Raw genomic sequence first — 14775 nt, forward strand, 5'->3', positions numbered from 1 at the left:
CCCAGAGGTAGGGGTTTTGATGCCAGGGTGGGACAAAATGGTCGTAGTGATTAAATACCTATCATTTGAAAGACTTCTTTTAATTTTGATGATACTATATTAAAACTAAATGCACTTCAAGGAAAAGCAGAAATGAAAGTACCAAAATATTGTGAATTTTGCAATCCTAGGTTCTGACTTTAGGGAAGATCCATAACTTTATGCCCCTGGGGCCCTCTTTACTCAAGGGGATATTATTTTGCACCTGTTGGTCAGTTGGTCTGTGAACAAAATCTTTTCCACCCAATATATAAAGAACTCTTTGCTTGACAGTTACCAAACTTGGTTCAGTGGTTGCCCTTAGGAAGTATAGATGGCCTCTATTGATTTTGAGGTCAAAGGTTAAATTGGACTTAGTAAGATATTGTTTGCTCAATACCTTGAGAACCCTTTGCATGACAGACATGAAACTTGGTACACTGGTTCCCCCCAAGAAGTAGATGATCCCTATAGATTTTGAGATCACAAAGTCAGAGGTCAAGGGTCAAATTGGATACAGAAAGATATTGACTGCTCAATATCTTGGGAAACATTTGCTTGACAGATATCAGACTGGTACACTGGTTCTACCAAAGGAGTAGCTGACTCCTATTGATTTTGATGTCACAAGGTCAAACTACTCTAGACATAGTAAGATATTGTCCACTCTATATCTTAAGAACCCTTTGCTTGACAGACATCAAACTTAGTAAACTGGTTCCTCTAAAAGAGTTTGAGGTCAGAAGGTCAAGGGTCAAACTGGACATAAGGTATTGTGTGCTTGATATTTTGAAAACCCTTTATATGACAGACATCAAACTTGGTACACTGGTGCCCCCTAAAGAGTAGATGGCCTCCATTGGCTTTCAAGTCACAAGATCATGATTCAAATGACTGGTTATTTTGAAATGTCTGCTCAGTATCTTGAGAGATCAAAGTAATTATTACAGTTGTCCCTGACTAGTAGATAACCCATATTATTCACTATCACTACAGACATTCTAAATATAAAGTTGATCCTTTTCAATATTGTCACACAAATTATGTTTCTAAAACATTTCTTGTATTGCTAGTATGTAAATTTAGTCTTTCATCAATATTGGCACTTTTGGGATCATTTGTATTTTAATATGCCGAACAGGTAAATTCTTATAGATTTTGAAGCCCTTGGGGCTAAGAATACTTTTAAGTTAAATACTAAGGTGACCAATAAGGCCTCTGGGCCTCCTGTTTAGTAGAATAAATCGGCTTGAGTGCTACAATATATATAAAAATAAGTACATCTGTTAAGTTAGTGCTGTGACTCTCCTGTTCATGGACTTTTGAGACAAAATGTAGGTAGGTATAGATATATATTATGAGTAATCTTGTTTACCTGGATGACCTGATACCTCAGGTGGTGAAGCGTCAGCTGAATTCATGAAAGTATGCCACTCTGGGTTTACAGGTCAGAAGGAAAGTGTAACAAAGGAAGAAAGTAGTATCAGTACCATTCCGTGTCAGGTGTGCAACGCTCCATCTTCTGGCTTCCACTTTGGTGCACTAACATGCGAAGGCTGTAAGGTATGTAACAAGAAGATTGATATATAGACTCTATTCACGTGTCCACCATTAAAATTCGAAAACGAGGCTGACCTGACTACAGCGTGCCTATATAACAAAGAATGGTGCTCTTGTAACTCGACAACTGACATTCCAATTTTTTCTGACTATTAGAAGTAGCTTAGTTAAGCATTGTAAACATTAAGAATGGAAAAATAAAATTTGAAACTTTTCAGCTCGAATCGTGTCCATGCCCTTATAACCTTGCTCATAACTTGATAGGGCTTTCATATTTCATATGTGCATTCCTTGTAGCATGATACTTTCTTTGGTACAATTTTTTTAACCTTATGATCTTGACCTTAGAGTTTGACTTACTTTAAAGAAAACTTAACCTATTCAGTATCTCCTGAATGATTTAGAATAGGGCTTTCATAATTTCAATAAAGATTCCATGTCTAGGAGATACAGTATTGAAAAAATAGTCTATCGGCAAAAGAGTTAGAGAGAGTTTCTTTGTAAGAGAGAAATGTACATTGGAAGTTTAGCATTTATAGATGACAGGTAAGCTGTTTGTGAAATAATAGTTGCGACGAATAGTATTTAACTTGTGTTTTCTATTTCAGGGATTTTTTCGACGTATAGTTAAAGAAAAAGGAAGTAAACAATTTTCTTGTTCAAAGTCTCAGAATTGTGAGGTTACATCTGGAACAAGAAATTTATGCAGAGCTTGTCGTTACCAAAAGTGTATTGATGTTGGAATGTCTATAACAGGTTACATATGAAGAAAGATTTTTTATGAGGGCGAGTCAATAAGTAACCAGCCTAACTTATTTCCGGTTGAGATCCACCTCTTCTTTTTCGATGTAATTTCCCTCTAGTATGATGCACTTAGACCAACGGTGTTCAAGTGCCATCAGCCCAGAACTGAAAAAAACGGGGTCCTTTCCATTGACCCACTCCTCAACTTCTTTGTCAGACTGGAAATGACGTCCACGGATATCCTTTTTCAAGTTTGGGAATAGGAAGAAGTCGCTAGGAGCTAGGTCAGGCGAATAGGCAGGATGTGGTATTAATTCATACCCTTTTCACTCTACAGCATCCATTGCAAATTTGCAAGTGTGGACTCTCGTGTTGTCCTGTTGCTGCAAAACACCTTTAGAGAGTTTACCTTAGCGTTTTTCACGGATGGCGGTTCTTAGCTGGTCTAGCAAGTTTGCATAGTACACTCCAGTTATTGTACTTCTCTTGGGTAAAAGTCCAACATAATAACGCTTTTTGTGTCCCAAAATACTGTGGCCATCACCTTGCCAGCAGATGGTTGCGTCTTGAACTTCTTTGGCCTCTGGGACCCAGGCCCTACCCACTGACGACTCTGAGCTTTATTCTCTGGCTCATTATAATGAACCCAAGTCTCATCTACAGTCAATAGACGCAAAAAAAAAAATCATCTTTTGACCTAAAATGCTTCAACAAGGCGCTGCATACTGATGCTCTGGTTGCTATTTGCTCATTGCTAAGGTATTTTGGGACCCAAAGGGCTGTTGAAATGCACATACCTAAACAATCATGTAAAATTGTTGAAACGCTACCATGTGAAATGCCTAATGCTGACGCTATTTCTTCCACCTGAATTCGCCTATCAGAGGATACCAGATCCCGAACTTTCTTCCACATTTTTTCGTTGGTGGCATCCAGTGGGCATCCAGACCTGACTTCATCTTCTAAAGACGTTCTACCGCATTTGAATTCCCCTACCCAGAATTTAACCTGAGCATAAGATGGTGCAATAGACTCATAAACATTGGCTAACCCGACATGCATTACCTTGCCTGTTTTACCTTTTAAATACAAGTACCGAATTATAGCATGGTACTCAACTTTAGATGAAAAGCATGCCTTTCCATCACTAGCCATGTTTGACATTCAATACCTTATTAAAGAATGACTCGATATGTGTGCAATTTTGTACCCAGGTATAAAACATGTATTGAAACAAGGCATGAAAATCGTGACCGTCTCGGTCAATCAGAAATGGGATAGGCTGGTTACTTACTGACTCACCCTCGTATATCAAAAAGCTAATCATATCAGTCAGTTTTGATTTGTTTGACAGTGCTGTTTGGGATTTCAGTTCTTTTCAAAAATCAAAAATTATAACCCTTCTTAGTAAAATTTTGGTGTATAATTGGTATTTTCTGCAGTTGTCACTTTTTTTGTGGAATTATGCAGGTAAAAAAATCTGGAAAATTACAATCTCAATATATATATATACATGTATGTACATATATATATATATATATATATATATATATATATATATATATAAATATACACACACACACACACACACACACACATGTATGTACAAAAACAGATATAAGTATGTATAGGTATAATTCAACTGCAGAAATTGGAAATGCAAAATGTAATTTGCTACCTTTTGGGGATCAAATCACAAAAATATCCATCAGCAGAAAACACCCATTCCACGGTATCTGGAGTCACTTGTAGAAAGACAATTTTAAGTATGAGGTTAATGAAAATCATGATATAATCTTCCCTTTCTGTTTTCATGAGGAAATGTTTCAAACCAACATAATAGACCACATCCCTTTTTACCATTAAGCATAAATATTTGCTTGAGAATTTTTTGGGAAAAGTTGTTGCTTAAGCTTAGTTATTAACATGAGGCATACAAGCATACAAAAACAGTTATTTCAATTTTAATCTTTTAATTCTAGCAAGCAGAATAGGAAGACAACCAAATTCAGTAAGGCATGCCATTAACCTTGAACTTCAAAAAGCAAAGAGTTCCAGTTCCTCCACTGTAAGCTCAAGTAATATAGACTTCAAGAGCTTAAATAATCCAGGCCTTGACTTCACCGCTGCTTCAACAAGCTCTGATATAAGAATTTCAGAAGCTGAGCCAGATCAGTTGAATGGGCCAAAACCTGATCAGACTAGTGGTTCAACTCTTTGCAGTGAGGAAATTAGTTCAAGAATAAAGCAGAAACCTTTGAATTGTGCTCTGAAAGACAAAGAAAAATGTCAGCACCCTATTGTGTGTGATAGTGCATTAACTCCTCCTCCTCCTCCTCCTCCTGTCTGTAGTATCTCATCAAAGATGGACTTTGAAGAAGTGAAGGAAAACATGGAAGATATTAACAAAGCTTTAATGGACGTTCGAATGGTAAGTTCATTACAGAATAGACTCAATTTAAGAAAACTTGGTTTGTTACAGTGTATGTTGTCCCCAAGATCAAATGCCTAACTTGATGTACTATGTGTCATCATGATGTACAAGCTATTTTAAAAATTACATCACGATGGTAGATCTTTAATCATTGGGCACTTTTTAAAACATTTTGTATGCTGAAAAGTGAAAATCATTTACTTTGCTTGTTTTGAAAATAAAATTCACTGGTCCAAATAAGGCCCTGTGTGAACCTTGTTCTTTGCCTTGTTACAATTAGTACAATTTAGTTGTTTTAATGTACTGAAAATAAAGTAAATGATTTAACAAACTGAATGATAAAAATCCACATCATATCTCGTTGTATCAATTGTCACTCTTGTAGAAGTTGTGACCTCTTTAAGAAAAAAATTATGGTGGTCCATGTTGAAATTATCAAAATGGAGAATGTAAGTGCAATTTTGGGGTGAAATTTTGCAATAAATAATTATAAAGAATTTTTTCCCCATTTCCTGGATATCCTTTCTATACACCTGTCTTTAGACGTCCGGGACGTAGATGGTACAGCGACGTCTGTTTGTCCTTATATATGTTTAGAGTTTTCTGTTTCTATTTTCATTTCTCTGTTACATATCAAGCAGAAACTTACTGGAAGTTTCTTTACGGATCACTCTAGATCATGTGGCAATTTTGATTCTATTTTGAGCTCTCTATCAGGAGTTTTTTCCCTTTATTTGAAAATTAATGTTATAAAGAGGGTGCATAATTTGTCCGACTAACTCCTCCCACAATTTTCAAGCGAGGATCTCCTTGTTTTACAGAGTGTTTATTAGAGTATGGGTATTGAAGATGATGTGCATATGGCGATTTTATTTTCTTGAAGTTTTGAGAAAATTATAGGTTCTCGATCTTCGTCCATTTTGAAGAAATATTACATAGAGATTACATGATTTGTCCATCTTATTCCACCCCCAGTTTTCAAGTGGGGACCTTCTTATTTTACAGAGTGTTTGTATGGGTATTTAAGGTGTGCACATGGCAAGGATTTTGATTTTCTACAATCTTTATATGCCTGTCTTTAGATGAGACGTATTATGGTACAGCGAATTAAAATTTTATATTTTATTTATTTGGTATGTCATATTATTTTCTTCCTTTCCCGTGGGGATCCAGGTTAGATAGGCCTTCAGTACCCCTTGCTTGTAAGAGGTGACTAAATGGGGCAGTCCTTCGGATACTGAAATTTTGCTACTGAGGTGCAAATTTTGGCTAACATTATCAGAAAAAATAGATTCAGGAGTGTCGTTACTACAGTTAATTCTGGAATTATCGCCACTCTATTTATCGCCATTTTCGTTATAATGCAGCATTTTTTTAAGAACGTTTTTCCTATTACTTAAAATTCTCGTTAAACGCCAAATTCGTTATCGCCATTTGCCACGGTCTTTTCATTACAAAAGTCTATATTAAAGTGTTAATTATCTCGATAAACCGCCATGGCTGCACGTGATCAGTGATGCGGAAAATTGGTCATTATCGATCTCCGGCGTACACCTGGACAGGAGGTACCCAGTATTAAATAAACAAGATAATTACTTAACATGAACCGTAGTCTTGTTGTTTTACCTCATTGAAAAATATTTCAGTTTAGCTATGGGTTCGCCACGAAAGAGTTTCTGTTGAATTTCTAAGAAAATAGCAAATTATTACATACCACGGAAACCATCCGAAATGTACACAACAGGAAATCTCCAATTATTCTACTGTTTTATGGAAAGTCCATGAAAAGGAAGACAATGAGTGATATTTTGGCTGCAAAAAATTGGCTTTGAAATACTCGTTCATCTTCGTCCAGTTAATAATGGCTCATCTACCAGGAAACAGTCATATGGTGTGCTAAGTACATGTACCGACACTGGACAAGGTTTACTTAAATAACTTGAAACATACTGTTTATTTGTGTCATGTTTGTGTATTGTTTTGAAATGAAGCCTTATTATTGATAAAACTATTTTAATCATGAAAAATAATTACGAGATATTTTTACATTATGTTTGTACTTAAAGGAAATATTACTCTTACATATACAAGAAAAGTAACTCTTTCTCCTCAAGATGGTGGAAATAAAATTCATCGCCAAATTCGTTTTAACGCCATAAATTCAAAAGAACAAAAGGTGTCAGTTTATCGAGAGTTGACAGTATAAACAAAGAAACAATGGTGCATGACAACAAACATGTGAATCAAATGTGTTAAAATGTAGAGTTTTTTTTTAATTGATAGTGTTTATTACGGGGATGGACATAAACAAATTTAATTAAAGAGTCATGGGATTTTTGTAGATATGCAGCGTGATTCTTTGTCCTGTGGAGTTTCATATGAAGTTTCTGGAGGGTTCTAAATATTACGACGTTTCAGTATTTTACTTGTTCTGATGACGACCGTCTGTGTCGAAGGTCGAAACCTGTCAACCAAATTTTGAAATCGCATTCTCATGATGCGTTGGTGATCTGTTTTTTTATCTTTAAATATCTACCAATTGTATAGATAGCCTGTAATTTCCTCATGAATGGAATGCAGTATAAACAATGTGCATATGAATCTTGATAGATATAGTACTGTACAACAATTTTAACGGCCGGGAATTCGGACAGAAATGAAAGTAGAATGTAAATATTAAAAAAATGAATGGGTATGACCTACAATGCTTCATGCAGCATACTTATCTTGAAGCACTAACACGTTTCATGAAGTATGCTTGTGAGAAAGTGTCACAAGTTCATGCCCTCATGTATTTTCAAAAATGAATTTATTTCTTAGATGTGCTGAATAACTTGTTGAATGTGTGAAATTGCAATCTATTGATGTTACATGTTAATTTCATTACAGAGAGAAGAGCAGTGTGTGGAATGTTTTTATGGCAATCTATTGATGTCATATGTTAATTTCATTACAGAGAGAAGAACAGTCTGTGGAAATTATGAGACAATGTTTTCATGGCAGAGCAGCTGTTTGGAAAGTACTTACAGAGATTTTTAATCAGAAGTCTAAGAAACTGGTTGCTGCTTTGAAAATGTTCCCAGGTAAATCAATTAATCCACTGTCATCTAAATGCAGAATTCATACGAGTAATAACAGTTTCTTAGGTCATTGTCCTAAGTACAAAATGGGGCATTCCCTCTCAACATGGTCTATCATACAATTTTTGACATTTTTAGGTCACCTCAGGTGACCTATTGCAATTGGTTGTCGTGTGTCGTCCGTCGTGCGTTAACAATTGAACATTTTTAATTTCTTCTTGATAACTACCAGTCCAATTCTTTTCAAATTTAGTATGAAGCATCTTTAGGACAAGGGGGACATAAATTGTAAATATCAGGACTACTGTACCCCAGGGGCCCTAGGGGAGGGGCAAAAACTGCCCAAAATTGACCAATTTTCAAAAATCTTCTTCTCTACAACCGCACACGTGTAAGAAAAAGTAAATGCATATTGATGTAGAGAAGGAAGGCCTCTACTAAAATTGTAAATTATATGATCCCCAGGGTAGGGGTTCTGACCCCAGAGTGGGGCCAAACTTGGTGTATAGTGTTTATGTGTAAAATACTTTTAAAATAACATCTTCTTTAGTGCTATTGATGCTAAATTGAAACTAAATGGATATTTAGAAAGAACAGGTAATCCTTTACCAAAATTGTACATTTAATGATCCTAGGGGTAGGGATTTTGATATCAGGATGGGGCCAAAATGGTCAGTTATTAAATGTGTGAACAATAGACATTTTTAATTTCTTCCTGATAACTATCATTCCAATATTTTTCAAAATTGGTATGAAGCATCTTTGGAACAAGGGGGACATAAATTGTAAATTTCAGGATTCCTGCACTCCTGGGGCCTTAGGGGCGGGGCCAAAACTGCCCAAAATTGACCAATTTTTGGTTCCAGGGTGAGGCTAAAATTATTGTAGTGATTATTGTTTTATCATTTGAAAAACTTCTTTAAGATTGCTGATAGGGTAGAAAAACTAAACACATATTTAAGAAAAATAGAAAAGGATTGTACCAAAATTGTGAATTTTGTAACCCCAGACTTTTCACTCTAGGACAGGTCCAAAATGAGTCATATTGTGTTAATAGAACATATATTATCTAAAGTTTTTCATCAGTGTAGGCACATTTAGGGGCATTTAAGTTTGAAGAACACATCTTGTTTTATACTGTTGCTAAATATTATAATTTAGCTTAGATATTCAGAACAGGATTTTTCCCCCTAGATTTCATACCCCTTGCATCTAGTGATACTTCTAACTACTACTCAGGTGACTGTCTAGTGATACTTCTAACTACTACTCAGGTGACTGTCTAGTGATACTTCTAACTACTACTCAGGTGACTGTTTAGTGTACTCAGGTGACTGTCTAGTGATACTTCTAACTAATACTCAGGTGACTGTCTAGTGATATTTCTAACTAATACTCAGGTGACTGTCTAGTGATACTTCTAACTACTACTCAGGTGACTGTCTAGTGATACTTCTAACTAATACTCAGGTGACTGTCTAGTGATATTTCTAACTAATACTCAGGTGACTGTCTAGTGATACTTCTAACTACTACTCAGGTGACTGTCTAGTGATACTTCTAACTAATACTCAGGTGACTGTCTAGTGATACTTCTAACTACTACTCAGGTAACCATCTAGTGATATTTCTAACTACTACTCAGGTGACTGTCTAGTGATACTTCTAACTACTACTCAGGTGACTGTCTAGTGATACTTCTAACTACTACTCAGGTGACTGTCTAGTGTACTCAGGTGACTGTCTAGTGATACTTCTAACTACTACTCAGGTGACTGTCTAGTGTACTCAGGTGACTGTCTAGTGATACTTCTAACTACTACTCAGGTGACTGTCTAGTGTACTCAGGTGACTGTCTAGTGATACTTCTAACTACTACTCAGGTGACTGTCTAGTGATACTTCTAACTACTACTCAGGTGACTGTCTAGTGATACTTCTAACTAATACTCAGGTGACTGTCTAGTGATACTTCTAACTACTACTCAGGTGACTGTCTAGTGATACTTCTAACTACTACTCAGGTGACTGTTTAGTGTACTCAGGTGACTGTCTAGTGTACTCAGGTGACTGTCTAGTGTACTCAGGTGACTGTCTAGTGATACTTCTAACTAATACTCAGGTGACTGTCTAGTGATACTTCTAACTACTACTCAGGTGACTGTTTAGTGATACTTCTAACTACTACTCAGGTGACTGTTTAGTGTACTCAGGTGACTGTCTAGTGTACTCAGGTGACTGTCTAGTGTACTCAGGTGACTGTCTAGTGATACTTCTAACTAATACTCAGGTGAATGTCTAGTGATACTTCTAACTACTACTCAGGTGACTGTCTAGTGATATTTCTAACTACTACTCAGGTGACTGTCTAGTGATACTTCTAACTAATACTCAGGTGACTGATAAGGGCTTCTTGTCAGGTTTATCAGCTTTCTCCTGATGGGACTTAAGAGTTTTTGATATTGATGAGATAATAGCATTTTCTATGGCATGCAATAACTTGAGATTAGGAAGAAATAGACCCCTGTAGATTATCATTTTTCTCAGTTCAATCAATCAATCAATGCTTTATTCTCATAAATGTACAAGCATTCATTGCACGGAGGAGGTTGGAAAATAGAGCATGTACAGGTTTAAATTTTTATATTACTATGTATGAAGGGGAAAAAGATTAATTCAACAAATGAAAATTGCCACGAGACCAAGTTTTTAGCTCACCTAAGCTGAAAGCTCAAGCGAGTGTTTCTGATTGCCTGTTGTCCATCGTCTGTCTGTCTGTAAACTTTTCACATTTTCGACTTCTTCTCCAGAACCACTGGGCCAATTTCAACCAAACTTGGCCAAAAGTATAACTTTGGTGAAGGGCTTTCAATTTTGTTCAAATGAAGGGCCATGCCTCCTTCAAAGGAGAGATAATCACAAAAATGGAAAAATAGGGTGGGATCATTTAAAAATCTTCTCAGGAACCACTGAGCCAGAAGAGCTGAAATTTACATGAAAGCTTCCTGAGATAGTACAGATTGAAGTTTGTTAAATCATGACCCCCAGACGTAGGATGGGGCCACAATAGCTAGGGATCAAAGTTTTACTTACAAATATAATGGGGAAATCTTTAGAAATCTTCTCAAGAACCACTGGGCTAGGAAAGTACAAATTTACATGAAAGCTTCCTGACATAGTGCAGATTCAATTTTGTTAAAATCATGACCCTAGGGGGTAGGATGGGGGCCACAATAGGGGATCAAAGTTTTACATACAAATATATAGTTAAAATCTTTAAAAATCTTCTCAAGAACCACTGGGCTAGGAAAGTACAAATTTACATGAAAGCTTTCTGACATAGTGCAGATTCAAGTTTGTAAAAATCATTGCCCCTGGGGTAGGATGGGGCCACAGTAGAGGATCAAAATTTTACATACAAATGTATAGGGAAAATCTTGAAAAAATCTTCTTCTCAAGAACCATTGGGCCAGAGAAGCTGAGATTTACATGAAAGCTTCGTGACATAGTGCAGATTCAAGTTTGTGAAAATCATGACCCTTGGGAGTAGGATGGGGCCACAATAAGGGATCAAAGTTTTACATACAAATATATATTAGGGAAAAACCTTTAAAAATCTTCTTATCAAGAACCACTGGGCCAGGAAAGTACAAATTTACTTGAAAGCTTCCTGACATAGTGCAGATTCAAGTGTTTGTAAAAATCATAGCCCCTTGCAGTAGGTTGGGGCCACAATAGGGATAAAAGTTTTACATGCGAATATATAAGGAAAATCTTTAAATATGGGCCAAGGTGACTATGGTGAGTGATGTGGTCCATGGGCCTCTTGTATTATCATGAGATTGTTAGTTTTGGAACTTTTAAAAAAATATGAATTAGATGACAGACTTTCTATGGCATGTGATATCTTTTAGAGTCCAGAACAAAATGCCAACCATTTCTATTTAACTACTACACCATCAGATGCATTACCTCAGTGGTAGAGCACCAGGTGGATATATTCATTGCAGGGGGGCCCTTTCTGGCTTGCCAGTTTTCTAGTTTGCCTATTACCATTTAAACAAAAACATTTCTGACTTGTCAGTTTTCTAGTTTGCCTATTACCATTTAAACAAAAACATGAAAAGACCCAGCATGTTTCCCTAAAAATCAAGAAATCTATGAATGTCAACCAATTCTTTATGACAGCATAGTTTTATTAGCAAATTATTGTATTAGAGTACTAAGTGAAAGAGAAGCAAAAGCCAAATACTTTTATATTTATGCTAAGGAATTGAGGGGCCAATACCGGCTGAATTTGAGGGGCTAATACCAGGTGAATTTGAGGGGCTGATACCGACTTTTGTTGCACATATTTCTTTTGAACTGTTCTAATTTTGAATTTTCCTCTTTTTCCATACCCCACACTCCTCAAATGAATGTTTAGAATTAGTTTATATAATGTTTTGTGTTTTTCTTGTAGTCTTTAAAATCTTGGAGCTGAATGATAGAATAACTCTGGTTCAAGAATCCATATATTCGGTTGGAGTCTTAAACTTGTCTCTTGATTTTGTGTTGGAAACAAAGGACTACAATTTCTTTGGCTGCTCGAAATCTGAAGAGAGGAAAATCCTCGAATTCTTTCCAGAATATACATCAATTAGAGAAGATCTCCTGCATGTTGGACATTTAATCAAGACTGTCGGATTTGATGAAATAGAAATAACCTGCCTAACTGGATTACTGACATTCAATGCAGGTAAACAGTACTGCCTTAGTGGCACTGTGTATTGTGTTTCATAGAAAGAAGTTAACCAAGCATATTTTATATAGTCTGATACTTCAAAAGGTCAAAGGTATACTTTCAGGGGTAATCATGAAGGAAAAACAGTGATGTATGCAGAATATACATATATGTGTGTAACTGTGTGTGCACAGGAACCATTACTTTTGTCTGTAATGGTCTATACCACCCCCTAATAAAACAAACGGGGATGGTATTCATATATATAGACCACTACTATTATTACAGACAAAAATATCAATCACTGTGTGCACGCGCACACACACAGTAGAACCCTAATAATGTGATGTTTTATTTTTCAAGCTATATATGTATCATCACAATAAGCAGGTCATTATAATTAACAATTGGTTTATATTCTATTATTCAAAAACAGGTCATTATAATCAACAATTGGTTTATATTCTATTATTCAAAAACAGGTCATTATAATTAACAATTGGTTTATATTCTATCATTCAAAAACAGGTCATTATAATCAACAACTGGTATATATTCTATTACATGTACATGTATTCAAAAACAAAGCTAATAATACAGCTTGATACTCACTACAGTAGAACTGCTACTTATAGGATTTCTTAATCATAAACATGTGACAAAATTATGAAAAAAAGAACTATATAATCTAATATTTTGTATTACTGATATTATTTTTCTGACTAAAATATTCACTTGTCTGATCAGGCAAGTATGTGTAGTGTTTCACTTGACCAAACCATATGGAGCACCAAATTAACATAAACTCAAATAATTGAAGATATCTTTAATTATTTGAAAATATCCTCAATTCATTTGATGCACGCAACAATTCAATTAATGATCTCTTCAAATAATAATGACAACTTCAATTTTGGTTATTACATGTGTATTGCGTGCATTGATTGAATTGTTAATAGCACTGAATTAATCTGTTGAATTGATGTGCACTATCATTTAATTGTTGCTTTCGTTAAATGAAATGCTGATATCAACAGTTAATTTGATGCAATATGCTACAATTCAATGGAAGAGAGCTGTAATTCAATTAATGTGCATACAATACAATTAATACATGCAATAATTGAATTTAATGCTCTCTTCAATTGTATTAACATTAATTCATTTGAAGAGAACAATAATTCTTTTAGAGAAAGCAACTATATAATTAGAGATATCTTCAACTCAACATATCCACAATTTGATTAGTGATCTCTTTAATTGAATTGTTACTCTCTTTGAATGAATTGATGCATGGATTAATTCCTTATACAAAAATGTTGTAATTAAAGATATCAAGTATTGCTTTGATTAAATGAATTGATGAGAGCAATAATTGAATTGAAGCATTCATTAATTCATTTGATGAGAGCAATAATTGATTTGATGCACGCATTTATTCAATTGATGAGAGCAATAATTGAATTCATGATATCTTCAAATGATTAAAGATATTAATTTGTCACTCCATAAAACCAAGATTTCACTTACCCTGGGCAATTGAACATTTACTGTTAATGTCAGTCTCTGATGGTCACTTGGATCATTTCTAGGCTATTGTAACTTTGCAACAACCTCTGTGGTAAGGTATCATCAATCATGTGAAACAAATGTATGTACTGACAGTGGGTTGTTTGTTTGGTTTTTTTTTGGGGGGGGGATGTTACATCTTTTTGTTTAGGAAAACATTTAGTAATTACAGCTTTTGTTTTGTGTATGTACATTACTGACTTTTCTTAATTTTTTGTAGACTCACTAAATCTGGAGAAAAGGGAAAGTGTGGAGGAAGCACAGAAGTATGTAATGTCATTCCTTGAGGAGTATGAGGAAAGTATGTAAAGTTCAGGAATTTATCTCTCAAGCATAGGACTGGTTTTGACTGCACAACATAAGGATTATATGTTTAGGATTATATGTATAGGATCTCCCATGGTTTGTGCTTGAATATGATTATTATCCAACGAGTTCTGTCTTTTCTATGCCTGAGCCTTAGCGAGGGAATAGGAAACACACGGGTTGTATAATAATATCCAACCACAAACCATAAGAGATTTTTTTATCACATATTTCATCCTAACAGACTATTGAATTTGCATTTCAAAAATTCTCTTTTGTTTACCTCAACCAGAACTACATTCATAATGTTAACATTATGTTGCTACAAATAGTTCATTGGGA

At 35.3% G+C, this 14775-nt stretch overlaps 1 protein-coding gene across 2 annotated transcripts in view; it reads left to right on the forward strand.

The window, feature by feature from the left end:
* Positions 1–14775, forward strand: part of LOC125652261 (nuclear receptor ROR-alpha A-like) — a 39579-nt gene that overhangs the window by 16648 nt on the left and 8156 nt on the right. For both annotated transcript variants that reach the window (XM_048881312.2, XM_056164716.1), the window contains 6 exons: positions 1466–1581; positions 2187–2334; positions 4305–4753; positions 7713–7839; positions 12298–12573; positions 14348–14428. In XM_048881312.2, coding sequence (XP_048737269.2) covers positions 1466–1581; positions 2187–2334; positions 4305–4753; positions 7713–7839; positions 12298–12573; positions 14348–14428 — 1197 coding nt within the window. The remainder of the gene's footprint in view (positions 1–1465; positions 1582–2186; positions 2335–4304; positions 4754–7712; positions 7840–12297; positions 12574–14347; positions 14429–14775) is intronic.

The sequence above is a fragment of the Ostrea edulis genome, chromosome 5, assembly GCF_947568905.1.
Source record: "Ostrea edulis chromosome 5, xbOstEdul1.1, whole genome shotgun sequence".
In the NCBI taxonomy this organism is placed as follows: domain Eukaryota; kingdom Metazoa; phylum Mollusca; class Bivalvia; order Ostreida; family Ostreidae; genus Ostrea; species Ostrea edulis.